Below are 27,388 nucleotides of genomic sequence, written 5' to 3' on the forward strand. Positions count from 1 at the left end.
ATAATGAAGGACTAAACTAACATGTAAATTCCTCCTAGTTTGTGAGAAGTGCCAGGAAGGAGCTAAACAGGTGGCTGTCATAGAGACTAACAGGAGAATGTATTGAATTTGGGTAGGTAGGGCGTCTCTAAGGAGGTGACATTGCAAGTGAGGTCTAAGGAATGAGAAGGAACCGGCTCCATGAGCTACCAGGGCAGAGTATCCCAGGCAGAAGGAACGGCAAGGGCGGATGTAACTCGAACAAAGTACTTTCTGCCCCTGCGATGTACTATTGAGCGCTCTGCTTGGGGATCTCCCACTTTACAGACGCCGCCGGGGGTACCAGGCCATCTGCCTGAGGCCGCAGAGCCGTCGCTCCTGGTAGCACAGGGGTGGGACCCCGTCGCGCTCCTGTTGTACTGCCTTCCAGGTGACAGGAGATGGAACCCCCCCTTTAATTTATATTTATTTATTGAATTTTATTCTTAAATTTAAATTCAATTAGCCAGTGCCTCGTAGTACATCATTAGTTTCAGTGCAGGGTTCAGTGATTCCTCGGTTGCATGCGGCCCAGTGCTCATGGCACAGGTGCCCTCCTTGATGCCCGCCAGGCAGGCCCCTCTGCGCCCACCCACCTTCCCTCCAGCAACCCTCCGTTTGTTTCCCAGAGTTATTTATTATTTATTTGAGAGAAAGAGACAGAGTCAGAGAGAGAGAGAGAGAGGGAGGGAGGGGGATGGTGTGAGGGGATGAGAGGGGCTGAGAGGGGCCAAGAGGGAGAGGCAGGCCCCTCGCTGAGCAGGGAGGCTGCGGGGCTCTATCCGAGGGCCACCGGAGCCCAGGGCAGACGCTTAACCCGCTGAGCCACCCAGGCACCCTCCCCCTTTTAAAAGATTTTATTTATTTGAGAGAGAGGGTGAGAGAGCGAGGGAGCAGGGGGCTGGGGAGGGGGGAGGGAGAGGCAGGGCCCCTGAGGTCGTGACCTGAGCCCCAGGCCTGTTAGTAACTTTCGTCCACTGGAAGTTTTGGCAAACTCTGATTTGCAAGGAATTATGACAGAATCACTACCCTGGTCTTAAAGTTTCAAATAGTAGAAAGGACCAAAGGCCTTTTTTGCAGGCTTATCAAATGCTTTCTCGAGAATTTACATAGTAAACATAGATCCGTGGGGGCTAGCCCCCCGGGCCCCTTCTCGGGCACAGTTTCAAGGCCTGGTAAGTCGTGGAATGGCAAACCCTGTGACGGGGAACAGAAGGGAGCAGGCCAGCCGGAGCGGAGCGGAGAGTCGGAGGAGTGACCGCTCCTCCACCTCTGTGGCCCCAAGGGTTACCCAGAGCCTGGTGGGAGGCGCGCAGCCTCAGGACAGTTCAGGACAGTTCTCCTGTCAACAAGACAGAGTTTGGCCCTTGCTACAAGCTATCCGGAGAAGAGAGAAAGATTAGGCACTTTCCAAGTATTATTTCACTGATCGCCATTATCTCAAAGAACAGTTTGTTTAGGAGATAAGGGCGCTGATCCATTGTGTAGATGCTAATCAGCTCCGTGTTACTTGAAGTTTCTGTTCCTAATCTTGCTCGCGTCTGGAATTTTGTCCCCAAAGCCAAATGTTAAAAAGAGTTTGGAGATGCGGAAGGGCTTTCTGTTATTGTCACCAAAGAATTCTCTTGGTTGTGAACTGCCTTCAAAATGTCAACGTTGTACCTTGTCACATGCTTAGAGGACTTGGAGCAGTGCTGTCCAGTAGAACTTTCTCTGATGATGGAGACGTTTTTTAATTTAGAGTCTGTTGAGCATACGAGGCTGGTGCACCCAAGAAGCTGAATTTTTAATTCAATGTAAATAGTCATTCAGAGCTAGCGGCTACCAGATTGGACCGTACAGGCTTAGAGGTAACTAGCGTTTTTTTTGAGGGAAACAAGTGGACCAAAAAAGCAAGGTGACCTCTGTGACATTGTGAAGCAGCACGTTCCTTTAGGGGTTAGTCCGATTTCCTGCCTCATCTCCATTTCATCTCCAGTCACTTCAGTCGCCCGTCAAGAATAATCGAGCTATTGGGAAAAGCTCCTTCAGAGCTTTGCGTGACTCCTTTAACCTAGTGGGGAAATGTGTTGTTGAGGTTGCGAGGGTCCAGCAGGGGCCACGTGGAAATGTGGGTGTGGGCTTTGTGTCGTCCCAGGGACGGGCAGTGCTACTGGCCTTTAATGCCTGGAGGCCAGGAATGCTAAGTGCATCATTATCCTGCTGAAAATACCCACAGCACCTTTACTGCGAAATACTGTCGGATCTCTTTGACGGTAAGACTTGTACTAAACTGAGGAATCCTGGCAACCACAGGTTATCTCTTTTGAAACACCGACATCTGGAACTCACTCTCCAAAGCTCTGGCTGTAAGGTTTTTCTGTTCTGTAGCCTATGGTGTTGTGAACCTAGGATTCCTTTTTAGCACCAGCTGATTCGAAGAACATTTGAGTATTGATTTTGGAGACTGCTGAAGAAGCTATTTGATGTTTATTTAGAGCAGAAGCAGTGAAACCGGCGCCTTATCTGGCCTGCGTAGAAATCCGTGGGGATGCCTGGAGAATGCGGTGCTGCAGGGATGGAAAGAACAGGAGATCCGGTTGGGGCCAGCTGAACCTCGCCCACCCAGTAGTCACCTTTTTCTGCTCTAAGACAAATTAGTCAAACTGTTTGTATTATGTAGAGGAATGCATGTGTTTGTAGAATATATTTCCAAAGTTTAAAGGCCACTTTCTTTCTGAAAGAACAACATAGAAAAGAAGATGCTGTATTTTTGAATACAATAATGATCCAGATGGAAAATGATTGCCTTTTGGATATACAGCAGAAAAATTTATCCCTACGTAAAATAGTAGGGATACTGTCCCCCCAAGCTCAGTGCAGGTGAATGGTTTTACTGCTGTTTTTTATTATGGTCCCTGGAGCACAGATCTGTTTTCATGGAAAGGAAACTTGCACTTGGTAAATGAGCTGGAAACAGAAGATTTTATGTCTGCGTGAGTTACAGAAAGGACTAGTAGTTAGTAAAGGTGATAAAATGTCAGAGATCAAGTTATGGTGTTTTCAGAAGCAATCCATGCGGGTTGTTGACAGAGCCTACAAGATTGCTTCCGGGCCAGGCTTGGGAGAAAGCACTTCTTGCGTAACTGTCAGACTAACTGGAGACCGTTTCTGATACATTCTAGTGTTATTATACTTTATTTTTTGTAATCATGGGTGATAGATTGATAATTGCATTAATGCCAGTATAGGGAGCATATTAAAAAAGAAAAAGATGACCAATCTTCCCTATTTTTCCCCTCAATGCTATAGTCATAGCCCTTATATTATTCTAGTAAATATAATCTGATGTTTCTATTTTGCCCAGAGACAAAATATAATACCTGGAAATCTGGAAAGATGTTATATGAAGACACTTTCTTTTTTTTTTTTTTTGGTGAACACACTTTCTTAAACATCGAAGTTTATCTAAGTAATTTTAGATAAGTAAGTAAGAAAGACTCAAGTAAGAATATCTGTTTTAGGGGGAGGATTTCAAGTTTCTAATACATTATTGTTTTTGTACATTAATTGGTTATGTTTATAAGCTGTGTTAGGTACTTTCAGTTGATAGCACGATATGTTTTTAATGCAGCCTATTTCAGATGGATCAGGTATATAGAATCTCTACTGGCTCCCTAGGGTCGCAGTGTGTGTGTGTGTGGTTGTGTGTGTGTGGCTGTGTGTGTGCACGTGTGTGCATGTGCATGCACACGTGGGTTAAAGGCAGAATGGCCTCATTATGAACCACTGAATGAAAACATTATGCAAAATATATTATTTTTTCTACAATATCAGATGCATTTACTGAATTAGTTTTTTAGAATGTGATTGTCCCCCATTGTGTACTGCAGAGCTTTTTAAAAAATTACTTTTTATCTTATTTTTTAATATTTCCTAGGAAGGAGTTCTAAATGGGTTGTCTGTAGGTCATAAATGCTACTTATTTGATTCATGTCACATGGGGGGTGACTTTGCAGGGTAACTGCCGTCTGTCTAGAGATCCCTCATTTTCCTTTGTCTGCAACTCTGGGGTCAGGGTCTCTTACAATATGGCCATTATTTATTGTCTACTTTTTAAGGTAAGAAGACTGACTTTTGTGATACCTCATTATAAATTCTATTTAGGTCCTTCCTTTATTCCTTCCTTCACTCTTTCTGTTTCTTTACATTTATATGGATGAACATTTAAATAGTAGGGATACTGTATTTTTGACAGAATAATGATCCAGATGGAAAATGATTGTCTTTTGGATATATAGCAGTAAAATTATTTAATTTTTTGAGGAAAAAACTCAATGTCCTGAAAATGATTTCCTGGACGATGATAATTAGAGGTCTAGGGAGATAGCTAAAGAGTTCTTTGATCTTATTTTTGTGTTAAATACTTGGCTCATAATTTTACTACCTCATCATGTTGCCCGTGGTGTCTGGAGAGACACAATGAAATAGCTTGTTGAATCTCTTAACTCAGACATAAATATGTTGCCGTACATTGAAAAGAAATGAACAGCCTATAGAAATTTTTTTAACTCTGGGAAAATAGGCATTTTAATAATTTAGAGTTCTTGATTGATTCTTTTTTCTGCCTTTTAACATAGAGTCTATCAAGATTTCATGGCAAAGATGGAGAAAATGATTATGATAATGTAATACATGAGGGTTTCTGTCATAGTGTTCTAGTGTCTTTAACACATACTAAAGAGTGCAATAAATGTTAGTTCTTGTCTATTTCTTTGAAAACGTTTCTTTTTTTGAAAATGTAAAACAAGTATTCTTAGAATAGTTTTATATAATTTCCACAGTTATATTTTTTGTCAATTCGTACAAGGACATTTACACTCCAGTACTGAGAGGAACTACCAAAAAGAATGGCTCAATCTTTAGGCAATCCTCTCTGCCTCCCACATACTTTTCCCCGAATTCTTTGAGTGGATCTAGGGGCCTTGTGCAACCAACTTCTTGTTCTATGCTCGGGGAGAAAAAATGTAGACGCTAACATTGAGCTATCCTCCAAATGCTGTAAAGGATCTATTCACTGTCAAGAAATTCGTCTCTGAATAGGCATTGATTCTAGTTGATGAGTCCCTGAAAATAGACTTTTGATTATAGAAATAAAACGTTTTGCTTTTTTATAGTTCTTTTTTTACACTTAGTGTACTTACACTTCATGTCAAATGTTAAGTGTCTGTGAGCCTTTATAGTTAATATTGATATGTTTTAGAGCTAAGTGCTTTATGATGACTTAAAAATAGTACACAATTTAAGAAAATACATAAGTTACAGTAAACAATTTAAAAGATGATTTATCTTTCATGGGCTATTTTGGGTAAAAGAAAACATTTACAATACTTTAATCTGTTTTTCTATAAAGACTTGATTCAAGTGTAATTTGGAGTATTTTAGGTAAGTAGTGTATGGGAACCTCTCATGTTTTATCTTTTGATTTCCTGAGATATTTTTATAACATGGCTATGTTTAAGTATATTGCTACTGTATAATGCCTGGAAGTTGACTGGCCTCTGTATTTTGTTCCTTGTCGTATCATCTGTCCTCAGTGTATTTTTTTTTTCCTTAAACACATTCCTAGTCTTTTACATTCTCAGTGAAATAGTAACACATAAGTCCTTTGAGTCTAATTTCACTGAAGTGGAATGTGTTAATATATTGTAATATTGACAAAATTACTTAAACTTTCTCCATTTTATTGGATCATTATTTAAGATTTAATATGAGGACAAGCTTTTGAGGTTAGTAATTCATATTATATAAATATAAAATCTGATATTATTTTAACATTTGTACAGAGCAGGAAAATCTAAAAGCTATAGATCCTAAGTTTAGCTAGCCCCAATTTCAACTCACTTTATCTTTAGTGATCTCTTGTGATAATGAGTCATAAATGGTCCCTGTTTTTCCTCTATCTTTACATTGGTCATTACCATTAATATACAAATATTTCCAGTCTTCATGATTAGATATGTGTATCAGATTTTTAGAAAATGCTAAAGTATATTACTGATAAGACCTCATGAGATTTAGTTCCTTCTTTGCATATCACACTTCCTGCCCAAGTGCTGGTAGACGGTGGAAACAATGACTAACTTGGATCACTGTTTTAAGATACAGTACGCTGAATTCCCAGACATAATTTTAAAAATAAATTATGCTCATGAGAAGTATGTAGGGCATGTTTCTGCTAAAAAAAAAAAAAGTCATGGGAAAAAGTCTGATTTGGATTGAGAATATGAAGTACCATATAAAGAATGACTCAAAGGACAGATATTTATTATACTTTTATCTTTAATTTGGCATTTAATGTATTCAAAAGCTGATGTATTTTGTTTGTTAAGGATAAATATATAGATCGTAAATAGAAGTGTTGCAGATATTTTGTTATTTAAGCAAAAAAATCAATAGGGTAATAAGAGTCAATAAGAGTAATTTAATAATAAATAATACTAATTCCTGACATTTTACCATTTATAAGGTGTTCTCAGACATGAAATATGGGTAATAGGTTACTGAGAGGTTCACATATTTCATGTCTGAGAAAACTGAAGCACAGTGTTGCCTAAAGCAGGATAAAAACATGGATCTTGCTTTAATTCCAGCAATTTTACCATCTCATACCTTTAACATAGTTGGTTTATAGTAGAGTCAATGTGCTTTTTTTTAAAGGACGTTGGCCATATTTTATTGGAAATAATAAAGCTTTCAAAGAAGAAAAGTCTTTCCTTTCCTAGTTATTGTCCTTGTGTTTCAGGGGTGCTGTCACCAGTTGGTAGCAATGTAATATAATAATCTATTCTGAGTAGTTTGTACATTTTCTGAAATTCAGGGCATTGCTTTTTGCTGAAGCGTGTCAATTTATTCACTCAACAAACATTGCTAGGCACTAGAATTAATGAAATTTTTATTCTTTATTTTTTACAATGCTTTTTTACTCAGAATTAATATTTAAATGAACGTTCTATAAATGTCATTTAAAGTTAGTATTTCTCTACAAATTTAGAAACAAATCCACTTCTTCCTTACCAATCTTCATCATTCTTTTGGCCAGTCGTTCTGACTCTATCTGTATAGTTCCTGGTTACAGTATTTTATCTTAATGTATTTTAAGACTGATTCTTAGCTGGTAGATTTCACAGCTTTTGGCTTTTTGGACTTCACATGTAACACGAGATGCCTTTTTTTGTGTGTGGCGTGAATATTTTTCATGCAGAGCTCATTCTGCTTTCACAGTAGTGACAAAACACTAGGTAGAAAGTGAACACTATCGGTAATTCTACTGCCAGAAATAGCCACTGTATGTATGGTTTTTAAAAGTGTTTTTTTTTTTTTTAAGATTTTATTTGTGAGAGACACACACAGAGAGAGAAGCAGAGACACAGGCAGAGGGAGAAGCAGGCTCCATGCAGGGAGCCCGACGTGGGACTCGATCCCGGAACTCCAGGATCACGCCCTGGGCTGAAGGTAGCGCTAAACTGCTGAGCCACCTGGGCTGCCCGGTGTTTTTTATTTGAAAAGTTTATTCAGAATTTTTAAATTGTAGAAAAATATACATAACATACAATTTGCCACTTAACCAGTTTTTTTTTTAATGAATCTTTTATTTTCATTTTTCTTAGTGGGAGAGGGGCAGTGGGAAAGAGGGAGAGAGCATCTTAAGCAGGTTCCAAGCCTAGCGAGACGGGGCTCGATCTCAGGACCCTGAGATCATGACCTGAGCTAAATGAAGAGTTGGATGCTTAACTGACTGAGGCACCCAGGCACCTCCCACTTCACCAGTTTTTAAACGTACACTTCAGCAGTTAGTCATGCTGCCAACCTTTGGAACCCTCTCGTCTTGCTGAAGTACTATAGCGATGAAACGATTCTCCTTTGCCACTCCCTGGCCTCTTGCAACTACCCTTTTACTACTCTAGGTTCCTCACAACAGTGGAATCATACGACACTTGCCGTTCTGTGGACTGGGTGATTTCACTTAACATCATATCCTCTAGGATCATCCATTGGAGCACATGTCAGGATTTCCTCCCTTTTTTCCACTTTGTACTTTTCCAAGAAACTCCAGACTGCTCTATTATTCCTTCTGCCGTGTACGTTATTTTTTCAAACCTCGCAGCATTGCAGCTGTCTTCCCAAAGGCATCCGTATTTATACACCATCACGTATATATCCTTTCCACGGCTACCAGTAACAGCACTCCTGTTCTACAGAAGGGGAACGGGAGGCTTAGAGAGGAATGACTTCCAGTTTCTAACTAGCAGTGTCAGAGCCTATTCCAAGTCCGCTTGATTCTGGACTCAGACTGCAGTGGTTCCTGTAGACCAAAGATGTGATTATTTGGGGAAAATGAAGCAATTTTGAAGACAAACTTCTGTGGTGCTAAAGGACCTGATTGTATGCGTTTGTTTGTGGAAAGCTGCACAGCTTGATTTTATGGTTGCAGAAGGCACACATGTCTGTCTCTAGAAAGATCTTCCAAGTGTTATACTGTATTGTATTTTCTCTTGATTCACTCCCATCTGTGTTAAGACTGGATTATTTCTGAGACGGCTGCAGTTGTCCTGACCAGAAATACATGTTCAGTGGCCTTTCAAAAAGCCAGAGACAAAAAAGCAGAGAGAAAATCTGCCTCTTATGTGAAGGATAATGAAAAGTAAAAAAAAAAAAAAAAAAAATGCTGAAATTCTCAGTGGGCTAGGTCAGATATGATTCGTATACTCATTATAAGCATTAGAGAGCTAGAAAAGACCACAGAAATAATCTGAAACTAATTCTTAACTTCATAAGTGAAGTTGAGGAAAGGCCAACCAAAGCAGTTAAACTGTCCAGTTAGGGTTGAAATCCAAATGTCTTGTTTCTCAAGAATTCTCTTTCAGCTATTGTTGGTGAACAGCGCCAGATTTTCTCCTACCACACTAGCTGGCTGTTCCTTGTATTTTATACTACGGGCATACTTCACATAAAGTTTCCTTGCTTAGAGAATAATTGAGGACATTTGGAAATCTTTACCAATGGTTTCCATTTTTTTTAATAGAATTTTTGAGGGCTAGAGATGTATGTGGGTTGGAAATGTTTTTGTTGCCTTTGAAAGTAGTTGACGTCTCACAAGTTGGTTTAGCATTTGGCACTAATTCTAATAATAGGGATTGAACAAGGTAGTACGGGCTATCAATACTCATGGTGCCATTAGAAGTGAAGAGGATTAGGGTGAAACTTTTCTTGAATTCCCAGCCCTGATCCATCAAGCAGTTGTTGATGGAATCCATTACCTTTGTGAGACTTGTTATGGCAGAGACCTAATGGAAGATCAGAACTCTTTCAGAGAAAGAAAGGTCAGGTCAACTATAGTATAAAGATTATCGATAGAACAGGGGTTGGCAAACTGTAATCCGAGGGCCACGTGTCTTTGCATGGCTTGCAAGGTAACAAGTGTTTATACTAGAAAATATTTTTAAACAATGGAAAAAAATGCAAAAGTAGAAAAACATGATATATCAAGAGTTAAGAAATCCCGTTTCACAGTCTATAAATAAAGTTTTATTGGAACACTGCTGTCCCCATTCACTTATGTGTTGTTTATGGTTACTTTTGCAATCAAGTGACAGAGGTGAGGAGTTGTGACTGAGACCAGAAGGTCCCACAAAATCTAAAATATTTACTGTTTGGTCCTCTATAGAAAGAGTGTGCTGACCCTTGTTATAAAACATCAAGAAGGATTTATGTTTTGGAGTACCGGTACCATGGATAATTCGTGACTCTCTTTGCTTACCAAAAACTTGAGCTGAATACTACCATATTTCTTGAAGAATTTCTCCACTGTTTCGTTCTGTGGTTTTTTCTTTTTCCTTTGAGACAAGCTGCAATAGTCCATTCATGACTGGTTTTCATGACTTTCTTTGCTTATTTTCCACCAGTACCTTTTGCCAGCTGGACGAACAGACCAACATCACACGGGAAGGCCTGTGGTTTGCCTAAGGAAATTTTCTAGAGGGATATGTCTGGCTTAATACTTCTCTGTTCTAAAAACATGGATTTTCATTGTGATCTTCACGTTAGACCTATGATTCAAATGTATATACAATGGCCTTCACTTTTGAAATGCAACATGAACATTTATTGTTGGATCCATATCGAGGGAGGAAAATCTTAATCTTTCATGTTGTTCTCAGGCATTTTAATAACTTCAGTTATGTTTCTTATGACAATTTTACATCAAGATTAATTGATGTATATTCCTTTTTATTGGTTAGCCTTAAACATTTAAGCCAACGTCTCTTTTTATCAGTCATCTTTTGATAGAGTAAAAACATCAATGGTTAGGAGACTATTATCTCTTATAAAAGTTGCTTCTTCCCCTCTTCCCAGCTGTGGTTGCTCGATGTCAGTTCTCTTGGGGCTCACATAAGAAAGGAGGTTTGAATTCTGCGTCCTCTGAGAGTTTTGTATCGTGCGAGCATTGCCACTGTTCTTTTAAAGCGTGACAAACAGGTATTACCTATCCAGAAAGAATGCCTATCTGAAGGTTTGGAGTTTGGTAAAGTGGATCTTCAATCAGGTTCACTATGCTTTTAGTCATAATTCTGCTTTTGTGCTTGCCGATGATTCTAACTTTGTCTTAGAGTTTGTATGGCACTGGTCTGGGTCATGGTACTGAGTTGAGCAGTTGAGTTCCCTTCTTATTTCATAGGGCTCTTCTGTTCCGTGCTTGGTCCTTGATGGTCCTCTGTCTTAGTTTCCTTAAAAGTTTTGAGGTATGGGGGCAGCTTACTCACCGGAGGAGTTGGTTCCACCTATTAGAATCTTCTTCATTCGGAGACTCCTTTTCACGTTGGAGCCTTCTCACATTGTGAGATAGGCCGCGAGGTAGTCTTGGGGCTTGACAAAAAAGCCAATGAGGAAGGCCAGAAAGTTAAAAGGAGATGCTGAAGCAGATGTAGGCTGGAGTGGGTGGTGAGAAGCCTGGGAAAGCAGCGTGTTAGGTGAAGTTTGTTCTGATTTAGACTAAGGGGAAGTTGGGATGAGGCATAATGCTCAGGCATTTTGACTCAACTCTTGAATTGTTGGTGAGAAGGGTGAGAATAGAGACCAAAGGGAAAACCCCATGCTATCATTTCTGCAATGTGGAAAAACAGGGTGAGCATTTATAGTCTACCACTGGGGTTTTCAAATGTTCAATTAAGTGAGTTATTGAATGGGTTGGAAATATGATGTAAATATTATGGTAAGGTTATGTTTTTCAGGTTTAAGAGAGAAAAGTGAGGTGGGAGTCATGCTCTTTCTCCTTTCCTGGGGAGGTGAAGGGCTATGGACTCACATAGTGAAGGGAACGGCTCCAGGTAGGAAAGCCATGAAAGGGAGAGAGAGGAGGACCCCTGAGTTGTCATCTACAGAAAACTTGGCACTCCCTGTCCAGGCCATCTCAATCATGTCTTGGAAGGAGAAGTCTCCACCCCTGCCTTTTTTTTTTTTTAAGATTTAAAAAATTTATTCATTGAGAGAAACAGAGCAACTGGGAGCACAAGTGGGGGAAAGGATCAGAGGGAGAGGGAGAAGCGGACTCTGCGCTGAGCGGGGAGACTGTGAACTGAGCCTCAGGCAGATGCTTAACCGACTGAGCCACCCAGGTGTCCCCAGAAGTTTCTTGCTGGCACTCAGGGCTTGTTGTTTTAAGAGCTGTGATTTTTACCATGAACCAGCAGGCAGGGTCTCCCAACAGTTATTTCTGTTTGTGTTTTGTGGGTGTTTGCATTTGTCTCCTCACTCTAGGCTGAGTTACTGGGGGCCTGTCCAGGGCGAAGCAGTGTACCGGTAAACAGTGGAGGCTCCCTCAGTGCATCGGCCATTCAATGTAAGTGCGCTGGGTTTGGACGGTGCACCCTGCTCCCTGGGTGCCCATCCGGGAGGTGGGGCTGAGCTCCAGCAGGATGGAAGAGGGGATGGGAGGGACGAGAGGAGGGGGAGCAGTTACCTGTGGGGAGTCACTTGACATCTCCTCCAGCTCGAACTGGTGTGAGGCAGGCAGACTGCTGCCAGGTCCTAAGTTGCACTTCGGACAGTGGTCCCTCCCTGGGCCACAGGCTAGAACAACTGGACGACTTGGTGCTGCTTGTTGGCGAGGACTAAGATGTAATTGTTGCCGGGACGGTGTGCGTGTGGGGGGCTGCATCTCGAAGCACCAGTGAGTCTCCTCTGCTGAGAGTGGAATGGGACCAGAGGAGTGTCTTGGGGAGGAAGGTAAGGGGAAGTAGTGGAAGGCCCTCCTCCTGAGTGACAGTGAGTGACGTGTGAAGCGTCGGAGGAACTTGCTCCAACCCAGGCCTGGAAAGTAGTAGATACTGTGACATTTGGAGAACTGAAAAGTAGAGAGGGATGAACTTGGTGGTTGCTGGGAGTACGGGGAGCAGTTCTGGTCCTTTTATGGTTATAGCTCTCTGCACTTGAGTGCTTATTTCTGCTTCACGGGTAATGCAGCTCTCACTTTAAGCTGTCACAATGGCTTTGAGCCTTTGAACATGACCTCCTTCATTCCCTTTCTCTGTTTAATTTTTCTGTATGTGGAAATTGAACATGTACTATAAAAGAACTTTTGTGGACTCTGAACTAAAATATTTGGGAAACGGCAGGATTGGTTTTATCGGAAAGAATGATCTTAGTTTTGGGGAAGTCTTTTCTTGTTTCGCTTCCATCTGTCGATCGCCGACTCTCCAGGGGCAGTCACCTAGGACTCGGAGCCGGGCTGCTTCGGTGGAATCCTGCCTCTGCTCTGTTCCGTGGGTGACCTTAGTTAAGTGAGTGAGTGAGTGTGATTGACCTTCCGTGGCCCAGTTCCCTCATCTAGGAAAGGAAGCCGATAGATACCTTACCTTACTTTACGAGGTTGTCCGAGGGTTAAATAAGTTAGTACGTGATGCAAGACAATGCCTGGCACACATTAAGTACTACTGACACATTAGCTATTTATTTACGTAAATCAAGGCATGACGTAGGCCCTTTGTGAATTTATGAGCCAACAGAGGCTCAGAGGGATTTAAACACTTGCCTGAGATTACGCAGCTAATAAGTGGCTAAGGTGTGACTTGAACCTTCCCTCTGACTCAAAGCCTGGCTTTTAACCACTCTGCTGGCTTTTTGAGGTGTGGCAGGTCAGTTAACTGTAGATCGTAGGCTTTTAAAACGTTTTTAATTGGACTGTAGTTGATTATGATGTTACAAGGGTTTCCGCGGTCGGCATGGCTTGGCCTTCTCTCTGCAGCCGCCGGCTGTCGCTGTGCGGGGCTGTGACAGTCCTGCCCACCTGCCTTCCGCCTCTTCTTCCCAGGACTTACTCATTCTGTAACTGGATGCCTCTCCCATACCCCTGACCCCTTCTGCCCGCCTCCCTCCACCTTGCCCCTGCAACCCTCGGTTGGTTCTCTGTGTTTATAGGTCTGATTCTGCTTTTTGTTTTTTGAATGTATTCGTTTTGTTTTGTTTTGTTTTTTTATCCCACATACAAGTGAAATCATATGGTATTTGTCATGACTTATTTTACTTAGTTTAATACCCTTTAGGTCCACCCATGTTGTAAGTGGCATGACTTATCTTTTTTAAGGCTTCATAATAGTCCATTGTGTATATTTGTGCGTGCGTGGGTGCGTGCGTGGGTGCGTGTGTAACATCCATTCCACATCTTTTTCATCCCTTCTTAGGTGGCTTCCGTATCATGGCTATTGTAAATAATGCTGCCATAAACATAGGGGTGCACATATCTTTTCCAGTTAGTGTTTTTGTTTTCTTTTGGTAAATACCCAGTAGGTGTAATTATTGGATCATATGGTATTTCTATTTTTAATTTTTTGAGGAACTTCCATACTGTTCTCCACAGTGGCTGTACTAATTTACATTCCCATTCCTTTCTCTCCATATCCTCAACACTTGTTGTTTCTTGTCTTTTTGGGTTTAGACTATAGATTGTAGGTTTTATAGCTATTGGCCCATCTATTCATCTGTCTTGTACCTTCTGATTTGGATTTTTCATTACGTTCTCATTTTGTCAGCGAACTGCATTTCCTTAAAATATCTGTGTTTTAAAGAGGAATTATAAAGTAGGATAAAAATGAAACGATTGCTCTTAAAATAATGCTACTCAAATATTTAGATAAAAACTTTAAAAAGCCATGCTAACAGAACTGAATTGTGGAAGACATAAAATGTCATTTCTTGTGACATCTGATAATGGCTATCAGTGTTTCCACACACTTGTAAGTTTTGTGGAAATTAAGGCATTTTTTTATTAGGCATTTTGAGTTTACCATTTTAAAACAATACGGCATTACTGTTTTACTCATTTGCACAACCTCAATACCAGGAAGAAACTATATCAACTTTTTATAGCTCATGGAAAGCTTTCTAATCTGTACTCTAGATTAAGATAAAGAGAATTAAGGCCTGAGAAGTAAGTCAGGGCTGCTTAGCAGCAGTGGCAGGTGAGGTTGATGAGAATTAACAGCTTTTGACTGTTAGCAGAAAGGTGGTGTAATGGGATCTGCTTATGGTAATGAAGCATTGACTAGATGGCTATGTGAAATGATACTTTCTCATTTATTTTATAAAATTTTGGGGGAGACCTTTTCAATAATGATATTGAGCTCAGAATTTTTAGAGTCCTGTAGGATACATACTTTTGATATTGAGTAGAAAATTAGAAATTATATTTTATAGTATTGTAAACCTTATAATTATCTTATGGAGAAACTTATTCCAAGTAGCAAAATTAAAAAAAAAAAAAACCACTCTAAAATACCAATACCTTATCTTTCTGAAAGTAGCTGCAATGTGGGGCTTAATATATCTCCAAATTGGAGATTGTCCAACCATCCAAGTTGCTCAAAAATAAAAAAAGCTGATAAAATTTTTAAAAGTTTATTTACTTATATCTTGTCTCTGGGCAGAGTAAAGAATTCTATCAAGATGAAGTAGCCGCTGTTAAAATTTATTTAAAGTTTCAGCCAGGGATACACTCAAGATCAAAACAATTGGCAATGAAGGAAAAGATGGTATGTGGCAATGTGACATTTAAGATTACATCAGATAGAGTCTGTCTCAGGAATGACCATATGTCCTTTCCATCTGACGTCTGTTTCAGGACTCAGACAAATGAGTTGAAGGTTTTAGATCTGCCTTGAAGAATTGTTCTTTCATCACGTTTATTAGATCTCTTAAGATCAGATGTGTTTCAAATGGATCAAATGTGCATACAATCAAATGAATGGACATAATGACAAAACTATATTCTTCTTAAAAAATTGGACAATTATGGGTTTGTACTATTGAGAACTAGGATGAAGTATAGATAATCTTGTGTTCTTTTCACTTAGAGGAAGAAGAGGATTTTTTCTCCTAGTTTTAAAACTAATAATACAGAAATGAAATGGGAAGAAATAACGGTTCTTTTCTAAGAGAGACGTTTCTAGGATGACTTTAAAAGAACAGGCATAGGAGAGCAGAGCCACGTCAGTTGTGGCTTGAGTTCGAGATAAGCAGAAGTGTGTGTGTGCTTAATGTCACATGGCAGGAGGCTTTCCCCAGAGCAGTTTGCCTGTCCAGGGAGCTGTTTCATTTTGTGCCTGATAGAGCTGTACTTTGGAAAATACCCGATTCCCTGCCTATTGCTTCGTTATGGATTATACAGGTAAAATTAAATTTAAAATATTGTCCAGCCACATAGAATTATTTAAAATAAAATACTTTGCATTTATATTTAAAAATTATGTTGATTGTGTTTGTATATTTAAAAATATCATGTATGAATTTGTTATATACAGATTTTGATATTTAAGATAAGCACTTAGGGGAATTTGTCAGATATACCCTTGTTTTCTCTATTTCAGTTTGGGTCATACTCAAACAGACTTCAGTAAGATGCAATCTGTAATTAATTCTCATGTCTCTCCTCTGGGCCAGAAGGTTTAGAGTACAAACATCTGAGTTCACATTATGCCACACAGAGAATAAAATATACACACAGTCTACACAGAGCTTCTGGTTTCTGTAAAACATTTTTGGCATTGTGATAGTTGTTTTGTGCATGTGTGTGGCTCAGTCTTTTAGATGGAGTTGACATAATGAGGTGAGTTGGGGAATTTCAGTTTTTATCCCAAATTTTCTGAATATTAATGTGTCTAGAATTTTTGGACGGATAACTAGCCTCTTTCTTTTTTAATTTGCATAACCGTGTTTCCCAAGTTCTAGTTTCTGAATGGTAAGTTAGTGCAGGTTTGGAAATAAAATGTTAAAATCAGGCTAACCTTGGGTGCTGGTTGCTTGGTGAGAAGGTGGGGGATTCCCTTGACTCAGATGGGATGAGGGTAGATTGAGGAGGTGATGCTAAGGAGGAAAGGACATGAGTCTTTGCCAAAATTAATTACCTCAATTCAAAATTATATTACCTTAAATTTGAACTTTTGGAAAATGATGACACTGTTTTCTAATAGGTTCCTTTTAAATTAAAGAGCAAAGGCTTTTGGAAGATTTTTCCACCAGGGGAGAGACCCACTTTCCATACCCAGTATAATAACAAAATCCCACTCTATGTTTACATTTAAGCTCTAGTTACGTTCTCTATAAGTGAGCCCTTTTGAGGTATGTGTGGATCTTTGATACAATTTTGTACAAAGTTGATACAATATTGTATCAAATTGTGAAATTTTTGTAAAATCAATGATTTAAAATGTAACTTTCTGGAGCTTGCTATGTAAAGGACTTCTGTGGTAAATATTTTTTGAAGACAAAACATTTTAAAGTAATTAATTGCTCAAATCTGTTTTTTCCATAAATCCATATATATATATATACATAAGTATATATACATACATATATGGATTTATATATACATATACATATGTGTATATATATGTATAAAGAGAGAAAGAGAGAGAGTAGTGTGTGTATTTTGATTTTTTTTTTTCATAAGATTAGTGTACCAGGATTTTTGTTTCACAGCTCCGGAATAAAATAAGCAATAGACTTATCTTTTAGAAGACTCACTGTGTGTGTGGAACTCTGTAGAAGCCAAAGGAACACACTTTATAGCCATATGCAAATAATTGAAATTTCTAAAATCTTACCAGGGAGCTTTTACTATGAGTATGTTTTCAATTAGAAATTTGTACCTGTTTTCCAAAGAACACAATCATTGATTCTTTCATTTTTCTATAGTTTATATATTGCCACTAAGCCACTTCTTTGTTGTTTTTAGGTAATACTTTACAAACATATAGGTGGTGTTCCAAAAGACACATAACTTTCACATGCTAAATAGACATCAAAAGGAATACTAAGGAAACTTTAGTGTGAACAGAGGCTCCAGGGAAATTCCAGTTACGACACTTTCAAGATTAGTTATTGTGTGTACTCTAGAGAGAATATGTGGTTTAAGTTCTTACCACATTAATAGATAAATTAATTAAGTTAGTTGTCTGATGTGGTAGGAAGCTATTTTGGATGTTGTCTTCTATGGAGATTTTTTTATAAACATTTACATAGTTGCAAATATAGGTATATTTACTCTAGTAAACCGTGAAAAGAAGAACGCATATGTTTTCAGTTTATGAGAAAGTAAGTAAATTCTTTTAGATTTGCAAAGAGAATTTGTTTTACTGTCGTTACTATTCATGAAGCTTAATCACTTTGTGCTTACTGACGTCATCACGGCACTGAAGGGGTTATCATCCAGTCGAAAATGATTCTTGATGATTCAAGAATAGTTTTATGTATTTCTTTTTTCCTGGAATGCTCTTCTCCCTCTTTCAGTTTTTTCAGGTGTCTGTTGAAATCTTTTAAGGGTGGCATTACCTAGTGTTTTTACCTGAAATAATCCTCACATTCTGTCACTCCTCTGCCCCAGGTTCCTCTTATCTTTCTCTCTAGCACGTGCCACCCCTGGCGTATTCCGTGTTTGTTTGTCTCACCGCCTAGACTGTAAGCTCCCCGGAGGAGGGGGTTGGTTCTTGGCTGTACCCCTAGAGTGCTGGACAGCGGGCTCCCAGGAAATGGTTGTTGAAGGATTTATGAATGGAATTTCCACTAAAAGTGACTGTTGACTTGGGTTTAACATTTTCACTACTATCTCTCTTTATCAACAGTGTTCTGACTTAATAATGACGATTTTGGACACTACCTTATTTTGAATATTGATCTCTCCTTTCATTGCTAATTTAATCCTGAAATTAACAGTACTTTCTTTACTAATGGAAGGGTAAGGTTGTAGGCAGATGGGCGTAATTAGACAGAATTGATAATTCAAAGGTCACTTTGGTTTTGGAATGCATTATGTGATTTTTTTTTTTTTGGAGGGACATGGAAGATATCAGATCAGTTTTATTTCATTATATTTTCCTTAGGCAACATATGAAAATTTGTCTTTGTTCTCTGAGCTCATACCAGCTGCCTAGAGGAGAGAATCAGAGTGAAATAAGTTTTTGAAATCTATTTTGCCAAAGATGGGTCTTTACTGATATGGATTCTAACCTCCCCCTCCTTCTTCTCTTTAAAAGTATTTATTTATTTATTTATTTATTTATTTATTTATTTATTTATTTATTTATTTATTTATTTATTTATGATAGACACACAGAGAGGCAGAGACACAGGCAGAGGGAGAAGCAGGCTCCCCATGGGGAGCCTGATGTGGGACTCGATCCCAGGACCCCAGGGTCACACCCTGAGCCAAAGGCGGATGCTCAACCACTGAGCCCCCCAGGTGCCCCTGGATTCCAACCTTCTAAAAGTATTTAGAAATACTGCAGGCCTCCAGAACTTATAGAAACCTTAACAGGAGTCAGAGGTTGTCATTTGTGTCCAATTTTGTTGGCAAGTGAGATACCTAATGCTTTTAACATACTGACCCTGTTTTAGATCTCTAAAAAAAGTTGACTTCCTGAGAAATACTGCAGCCTTTAACTTACTCTCAGAAGTCCGCACCAAGGAATAAATATAGGCCCTCAGAAAAGTGCCTTTATATATGCAAATATACACCATCATGTATGAGCTGAAGAAAGGAGCTACATCAGTGACTTGGCAAAGCAGGTATTGCATATAGATGATGGGCCCTGGTGGAGAATATCTCTTACCCAGGATCATTTTCTCATTCTACTTTTCCTCTTGCCTTTCTGTTGGCCACATCCATCCGCCACTTGTGTGGCCATTCACGTCCAACATCCGTAATGCGATTTAAAATAGATCTTATGTAAGGTATATTCTGGTTTTGACCCTTTTGAAGGGTATTGCCCTACAGTTACATCTCAACACCATTATTGATGCTCTCCACTGGTTGTTTCCATGACCAGTAATTTGGGAGGGATGCCTTTTCTAATTCCTGCATTTTTCAGCATCGTCCTTTCTGTCATTTTTAGCTTTCTCTGGTGACCTTTCTCTTTTAAGAGTATTTTTCTCCACATTTTCAGTTGATTTCTGTTTTCCTTGTCTTTTAGTTGAATACTTAAAGTATGATTTTGAGTATTTATTAATTTTCAAGAAGCATTTTGGAAGAGTGGTTAAGAGCATATTCTTTGGAAACAGGTGACCTAGGTTTGAATCCCAGGGGTAACATTTGGTACTTGTGTGACCTTGGCAAATTATTTCACCATCTATCAATTATGGATATTAAGGGTATCTACCTTTTAGGGTTTTTATAAGGCTTCAATAAGTTAATACATGTAAAGTTTCAAGAATAGTACCTGGCACTTAGTGAATATTCTGTAAATAATTCTTTCCTACCACAAAATATTTGTTCTTTATCTTATGTAACATTGTTGTGCTCTCTTCATAATGGGTTAGCATTTTTGGTAAGCAAAGGCCAAATTACCTTGAATAAATTGTGCTATATCCACACAATGGAATATTATGCAACCATTAAAAGAATGAGATGGATCTACATATACTGAACAGAAAAGCTATTAATGATATTTTAGATAGTAATTTGCAGTTCCGCATTCATATCAGAATTTAATGTTTAAAAACTATACTGTAGGGGATCCCTGGGTGGCGCAGCGGTTTGGTGCCTGCCTTTGGCCCAGGGCGCGATCCTGGAGCCTGCTTCTCCCTCTGCCTGTGTCTCTGCCTCTCTCTCTCTCTCTGTGTGACTATCATAAATAAATAAAAAAAATTAAGAAAAAAAAATTATACTGTATAAAAACCTGCCTTTGTAAATGTAAGAAAATATTGGGTATATACTTTGGATGAATGGATGGAGAGGAAACTTATTTTATATGATTTTAAAAGTGTAGGATTATGGGAATATACACATATACACTTTTTGTGCATTTCAGTGTTTTTAAAACATTAAAATTTTTCTTTTTTCTTTCTTTCTTTTTTTTTTTTTTTGCTTGTCTTGGATAGATACTCCAATGAAGGTCTGCATGCTTCTAGCTTTAAAAAAAAAAAAAATAGATTTCTGAGGGCAGCCTGGATGGCTCAGTGGTTTAGTGCCGCCTTTGGCCCAGGGCCTGATCCTGGAGACCCGGGATTGAGTCCCACCTCGGGCTCCCTGCATGGAGCCTGCTTCTCCCTCTGCCTGTGTCTCTGCGCCTCTCTCTCTCTGTCTGTCTCTCATAAATAAATAAAATATTAAAAAATAGATTTCTGAGAGTAAAGGCAATCATGCAGGAAGAGTTATTTATCAAGTGAGTCAAGAGACAAAACAACAGTATTTTCAATTATTTCTTTGCAGCAGTAGATTACAGAGAATGGTGTTGGTCCTGTACACCCTCTGACACACTGGTATACACAGGTGTGTGCACACAGCTTCGAAATGACTGGGTTGCCCTGGAAAAGCACAGGAGTTCTCACAAGGCAAAACCAAGATAAGGCAAAAAGAACGGGATGAGAGAAATATATGTGGATCATATGTTCCTGGAGCTTCTCAGAAGGCAAAATGAAAATAAGGCAAAGAGAATGGGATGAGAGCAATACATGCCGATCATATGTTCCTGGAGCTGTGTTTCCCACATTGGAATAGTAGTTGCAACATGATGGTGTGTCATCGGTGACATTCCAGTGCCCAGCCGTGCCCTAAGCACTCACGCTGTTATTTTCGCTGTTCATAGATGGGCGTCTGTGAGGGCATATTCCTGAGCCCGGCATGTGTGTGCAACCCTGTGCATGTTTTCCCACACCTTCCGATGGAGCATATAGCCCTTGATTTGTCAGCCAGAAAAAAAAAAAAAAAAAAAAAAAGAAAGAAAGAAAAAAAGAAAAAAACGAGCTCCGCAGTCCTTTTTTTGCAAAGGCGGCTTATTTTTCCCCTTGCCCATATTCCTAATTCCCTGGAAAAGTTTGACTCGCTGCACGAAGGCGAGAACCGAGGTCTGCGCGCTGTGGTCGGTCGTTGCGGGGGAGGGGGGGGGCGGGTGCGTGCCCTTGAGGTCGCTCCGGGGGGGGCGTGCAGGCGGCCAAGGGTGCAGCGCCGCAGCCGGGAGCCCCCCCGCCCCCCCTCCCCCCCCCCCAGCCCCCGGGCCCGGCGCGGCCGGGCGGTGCAGAGCCTGTGACGTCAGCGCCGCCTGCACGAGCCCCGCTATTGTCTGGCTGCCTCGCGGGGCCGGGACTGCAGCCGCCGCCGCCGCCGCCGCCGCCGCCGCCGCCCCGCCCGCGCCCCGCGCCCCGCGCCCCGCAGCCCCGGCGGCCGCTCCCGGGGCTCGAGCGGGGAGAGCGGCCCCGCAGCCCGCAGCCCGCGGCCCCAGCAGGCCGGCCCCGCCGCGCCCCCGTGACCCCGCCGCCCTCCCTCCGCTCGATCCCTCCTGCTCCTCTGCCCTCTCCTGCTCTCTCCTCCCCCCCACCTCCTTTCTTCTAATTTTTTCCCTTTTTTTTTTTTTTTTTGTCTAAAAAAAAGCAGCCTCTGGAGCCAGCCATGTTTGGCACTGAGTCTTCATGTAAGTAGACGCGCCCCGCTCCTTCGCTCCTTAGAAATCTGGCCGCTGCTGTCACGCTTCCCTGGCTCGGGCTCCTGTCGCTTTGCCTCGGGTGCTGAGCAGCCCTGGTGTTCTGGGGGCCCCGACCGCGAAGGGATGGGCCCCCCCACCCCGGGGAAGGGACTCGTCCTCCACGGGGAGTGTGTGTTCATCCTCCGGGGCCAGGGAGCTCGGGGCGCCCAAAACCAGGCCTCGGAGGGAGGGAGGGAGCCGGGGATCCGGGCAGTCCCTGCAGACCGTGCCCGGTGATGCCCTCGGGTCTGTCGCTGGTCGCCGGTCGCCGGTGGGTTCCAGAACGGTCCCTAAGCCCCAGGCGGGAACTGGGAGGACCTGAGATGACAGTGCTGATTACAAAGGGAAAACAAAACAAAACGAAAAGGTTTGCAGTCTTTACCTAAAAGGAGAAAAAGGTGTCATGACATCCTCTTCCTCCATATTTTTACAAAAGCCTGGGGACAGACATGACGTGGATGATGTAGGGGACAAGATGGACATTCTGTAGATGTAGAGAAGAAGAAATAAGTCCTATGGTAGAGATTTCTTTCTTTCTCTTCTTCTTCTTCTTCTTCTTCTTCTTCTTCTTCTTCTTCTTCTTCTTCTTCTTCTTTCTTCTTCCTTTCTTCTTCTTTTTTTAAAAACACAATGGTTTCAATGTGGGTATGCAGGCTAGCGTCTCGGTCCTGCAGCTCCAGCCGCTCCAGCAGCATCGTATCTGTCTTAAAACTTGTACAGTGAAATCGCTTTGGCGCAGAGCAGGCCCTGCACAATGGGCTGGGCTGGACAGCACTTGTGGACATCACCATGGGTAGGTACAGCCTGGTGACCAGCCTGACTAGTCTGAGCATTATTTAACGTTGGATGTAGAATACCATAACTAACCCATGCAGCCGTACAGGCTCTGCAGAATATTTTGTCATTATTCATAAGCAAAGGTGACAGTTAAGTATTTCTGAAGAGACTCAACCTGCTGGCCTAGAACATGAAAAACTGGCAAGATACCATCTTTGTGGGGAGAAGGGAGTTAGGGCAGGAATTTAGGAAATGCATTTCCTAAGAATTTATAATCCGACCTTTTCTCTCTGATCTCAGGTAATCAGTGTGCCTATTTGTGTGCAGCTGATTATTCTAGAATAGTTGTGTTTCATTTCAAGAGAGCTTATAACCTTCAGGGTTTTTGTTTGTTTGTTTCCTGATTGGTTTTTTTTTTTTAAAGGATTGGTTATTTTTGTTGTTTCACATGGAAGCTTCTCACGGCTGAAATTAACCACTCTGACTAATGAAGGTCAACATAGTATAACAGTGAGACGTGTTGTTCCATTCAGCATATGACAGCGTTATTTTCCAATAATTTAAAAATATTTTTTTTGAATTCACTTCATGGTGCATCTGGAATTATTGTTATCCCAGAAGTAGGAACAATTTATTGGAGTGACAAGGACTTACTACAGTTTCATTTTACTCATGGGGTTTTGTTTATGTAGGAACCTAGGTATGGACAGAGATATTTATCTACTAAAGGAGAATTAGTGTTACTACTTTGTTTAGCTAAAAATAGAAGCCGAAACTCAGTGTGGAAGTCTTTGGGCTCTTGGACTAGGGACTCTAACCCAACAATGTCTGGCCAGGTTTACTAAGCAGACACAACCTTTCTTGATTATCAAATCTGGTCTCTTAATAGTGTCACCCGTGTGCTGTGTGGTATGATTGAAAACTGCTGGTTGCTTTTGGTCTCCGTAGCTACCGGATTACTGAACGGACAAGAATCCCATTCAGAACACCATCATGCAGATTTTTGCTTTTTTTTTTTTTTTTTTTTTTTTTTTACTTGATTGAGTATTAGGTATGCCTCTTGCTTATCCCTAGAAGACTATAGATAGGATTGTATTGTCAGTGATCATTAACTGTTGAGAATGGACTGCGCCTTTTGATAAGGAGATGCCTTAAATCTATACTCAGAGCTGAGACAGATGTATTTTCTTTCTGTTTTGAGGCATAGCTTTCTAGGCCTTTAATTTCTGCCTTTTGGAGCCTTTAGAGGCTGAAACTGTCTATATTTAGGATGTTCAGGAAAATAAGTCATATTTGAAGTTCTAATTAGTTCAGAAGGGATCTTGACAACCAACTAAGGCATTCTCACTAAATTTTTATAATAAATACTTGTTCATCCACCCTGTGTACAGTGCTATGCTAGATCCTGGAAAGGTCATTTTTTTTTTTGTTTGTTTTTTCTTTTCCTAACATACTCTGATTTCATTATTCTTATTTTTGATTTTTGGTTGTATTACTTTGCTAGTATTGGATGCTTTTATTTTTTGAATTGGAGTATGGTTTACGTTGGATAAAATGTGTAAGTCCAAGTATGCAGCTCTATAAATTTCTGCCTAAGTTTATAGCCATGGAACCACGCCCCAGGTTAAGATACAGAATATTTATATTACTGGAGAAAAGTTCCTTTGTGACGACCTTTCCCAGTCAAAAGGAAATCACTATCGTGACTTCTTTTGCTTGTAGAGTCACATGTAAATGGCTCTGGAAATTTTCTCTCTCCCTTGCTCTTTGCCTGTAAGAGAGGGAAATGTCAGTGTCCTCATTTTCAAGTACTAGAGTAAGTTGATTTTATGTTTCAGACCTTTGTAAGTCAGGAATTTTTAGTAGCTGGTATCACGTTATAACGTGTTCTGTGTCACTAAAATAGTATCGCTTGATTTAAATACCAAAAAGACCCTTCCTCCAACTACAAAAGCCTCAAAAGTGACAAAAAATTCACCTGGGAGAGTAGACCCTTCCTTGTTCTTCAAAGTTAAAGACCGAATAGCTACCCAGCAGAATTAATAAATGCCCTGTATTACCTTGTTTTAGTGAGCATCTTCCTATAGCATTCTGGGGAGTGGCTTTACCAGTGCCAGTCTCCCTGTTCCTGACTCAGTGGGTCTGAATCTCCTTGGTTGTGTAGATTGGCCACCGTCTCTTTTCGGCCCGCTTGGAATGCAGGTGTCCTGTGTCGTATGTGGATTAATCCTTACAAAGCAGGAGGTGTAGCTTCTGGAGCTCTGTAACGTCTTGAAGTATTTCACGGAGGTTTTCCTTGACTGAAGTTTCCCACGTCTGAAACTGGGACCAGTATGTCTGCTCTTTATCTGCCTTGAGGAAATGCAATTTTAGTTTCTATCGTCGGAATAATTAAGTCTTTGGAGAAAAATACCACCAGTAAAGAGAATTGTTGAGGAGAGTAGTCATGAAAATTCCTATCTTTGGTACTTCATTTGATGCAATGATATTTTGAAATCAAGTTGAATCCCACAAAAATTTGAAAATTCTACTTTTAAAATTTTATAAAGGGACAGAAAAATGTCATCTTTTCTTCTGGTAGAATAAAGAAAACTAGTTTTGTACTACTGCCCTCTGATTACATCCTTCTTGATAAAGCTACTCATTCTCCAAAGTGTAAATACTTCTAGTACAATGAACGTTTATTCAATTAACATTTATCTGGCTCAGTCCTCCTCCTGTCTCCCCTCCCATGTTTAACTTTTTCAGGCCTCAAGGGTACCATTTAAGGTGTGCTGTGGTGGGAATTGTGCCTGGCTTATTAATACGTTAATATGTCTTCCAAAGAACCTGCCTCATTAGTCCAGTGAAGAGAGCATCATCTTGCCTTTTGAGAAGCAGCATGCCTCTGGACAAATAATGCCGTTTAATCCTTCCTCCCCAAATTTTGTTGTAGTTGTAATAAATTGAAAAGAACATCTAGTGCATCTGTGAAAGGGAAAAATAAATTACTAACGTGCCACTAAAGCGGTAGGATTTAGTGAGCTCAGTGGTAATGGGGAAATGGTGGCGGTGGGTGTCCGTGTCAGCCCTCTTCAGCTCTGGTGTGGCTGGCCCTGCCCTTGTCTGGCTGCCCATATCACCTTGAGTAGGTAGCCGGATGCTGGCAAGGATTTGGGATCCATGTGATGCGCCACGTGATCTCTTTGATGGGCACCAGAAGTTCAGCTGTCGCCTTTTGTTTTCGTTACTGATGAATGCATTAAGTTGCAACTGACAGCTTCTCAGTTCTAATAGTGAGTATGGTACCATGTTTCTAAGAATAATGTAATTATCTCAAATTTTGAGCCATTGTGTGGGGATAGTCAAAAGAATATACTCTAGCAATATTAGGTCACCAAGAAACTGTACAGTTAAACAGGCATCTCTTTGATAGAGAAACAAAAGAGTCACACTCCTTTCTTTACATGCGTTTCAGGGCCATTCTTGACAGCCAGTCATACGTGAGATTAAACTGGGGTCTATTGTTTTGCTGTAATTTCTGTGAATCAGTTGAGATGTTAATAGTTACCACGTTCATTCAAAAATGACTATTTACAACTGGACCGTTTTTCAAGATAAGTCCTAGTTCTTATTACATAATTAGGTCCGAGTGCTGTTTTTGCTGTTAGTATGTTTGACATTCTAGTACACTATATTTTGTTTTCCCCTTTATTAGTTATTGTCATATGGAACAAGGTAATTTAGGAAGGCAGCCATTTCCCTTTCCTATAGCTTTAACTGGCTTTTAGTATTTAGCTGTATTGGATTTTAGATGCTTTCATCTTAAGGCAAAAGTACAAATATGTGTACACACAAAAACTTACTTCTAAGTCAAGCAGTGAATGTAAAAGAAAAATATTATTCTACATGACTTCAGATAAGTAGAATGCCAGAGATTGCTAATGTCACAAATTTGGGAAAATGATTATAGATAACAGAAATTTATGTTGGGACATGGTCATACAGCAGCCTGGGAAGCTAAATAAAGCTCATGTAGCATTTGACTGGTTTTGCTGTATCATCTTTTCTTTCCTTCTGACAATGTAAGTTCTGATGTGAAATTTCCTTTTGGGTTTCTTGCCTGTTGAATAGTTGACATTATAATTTTTAGTATCAAGAAAATATTTTGAACTAAATAAGAAAGAAAAATATTTTTCTTCTGAATATTTATATACTTACTCTGTTAGTACAGAAATGGAATAAAAATACCTAGTGGTTATTTATAAATTCTCAGATTACTTATTTTCACTTGAGTATTGGTTTCCCTAATTGTTAGTCTATAGTTTGTTTAGCAGAAATTACACATAAGTTTTCAGTGATCTGTTGTTTTCATTGTCACAATGGGCCAGATTCATATCCTGTATAAACCATGGGGAGTCTATGGGGAAAAATGACCATATATGGAAACTTTCCCCATAGACTCCCTATGGAGTTACACAGGATGTGAATAGGATTCGTTGTTGTTATGGATTCTGAGTTGGAAAAGTCACTGCTAATGTGTATTTTTAACAATAATAATAGTCATTGCATTAATTAAAATTTAAATTAAAATTTCAATATAGACTGTGGAGTAAGAGAATATGAAT

At 40.1% G+C, this 27,388-nt stretch overlaps 1 protein-coding gene across 10 annotated transcripts in view; it reads left to right on the forward strand.

Moving 5' to 3' along the window:
- The window catches only part of ST7 (suppression of tumorigenicity 7), a 240,472-nt gene that overhangs the window by 29,411 nt on the left and 183,673 nt on the right, over positions 1–27,388 (forward strand). The window contains exon 2 of one of the 10 annotated variants that reach the window (XM_055314570.1): positions 21,917–21,953. The exons of the other annotated variants lie outside the window; for them this stretch is intronic. Within the exon in view, the coding sequence (XP_055170545.1) occupies positions 21,932–21,953 (22 nt within the window). The 5' untranslated portion in view covers positions 21,917–21,931. The remainder of the gene's footprint in view (positions 1–21,916; positions 21,954–27,388) is intronic. 10 annotated transcript variants of the gene reach the window in all.

Source organism: Nyctereutes procyonoides, unplaced genomic scaffold (assembly GCF_905146905.1).
Source record: "Nyctereutes procyonoides isolate TBG_1078 unplaced genomic scaffold, NYPRO_anot_genome, whole genome shotgun sequence".
Lineage (NCBI taxonomy): Eukaryota > Metazoa > Chordata > Mammalia > Carnivora > Canidae > Nyctereutes > Nyctereutes procyonoides.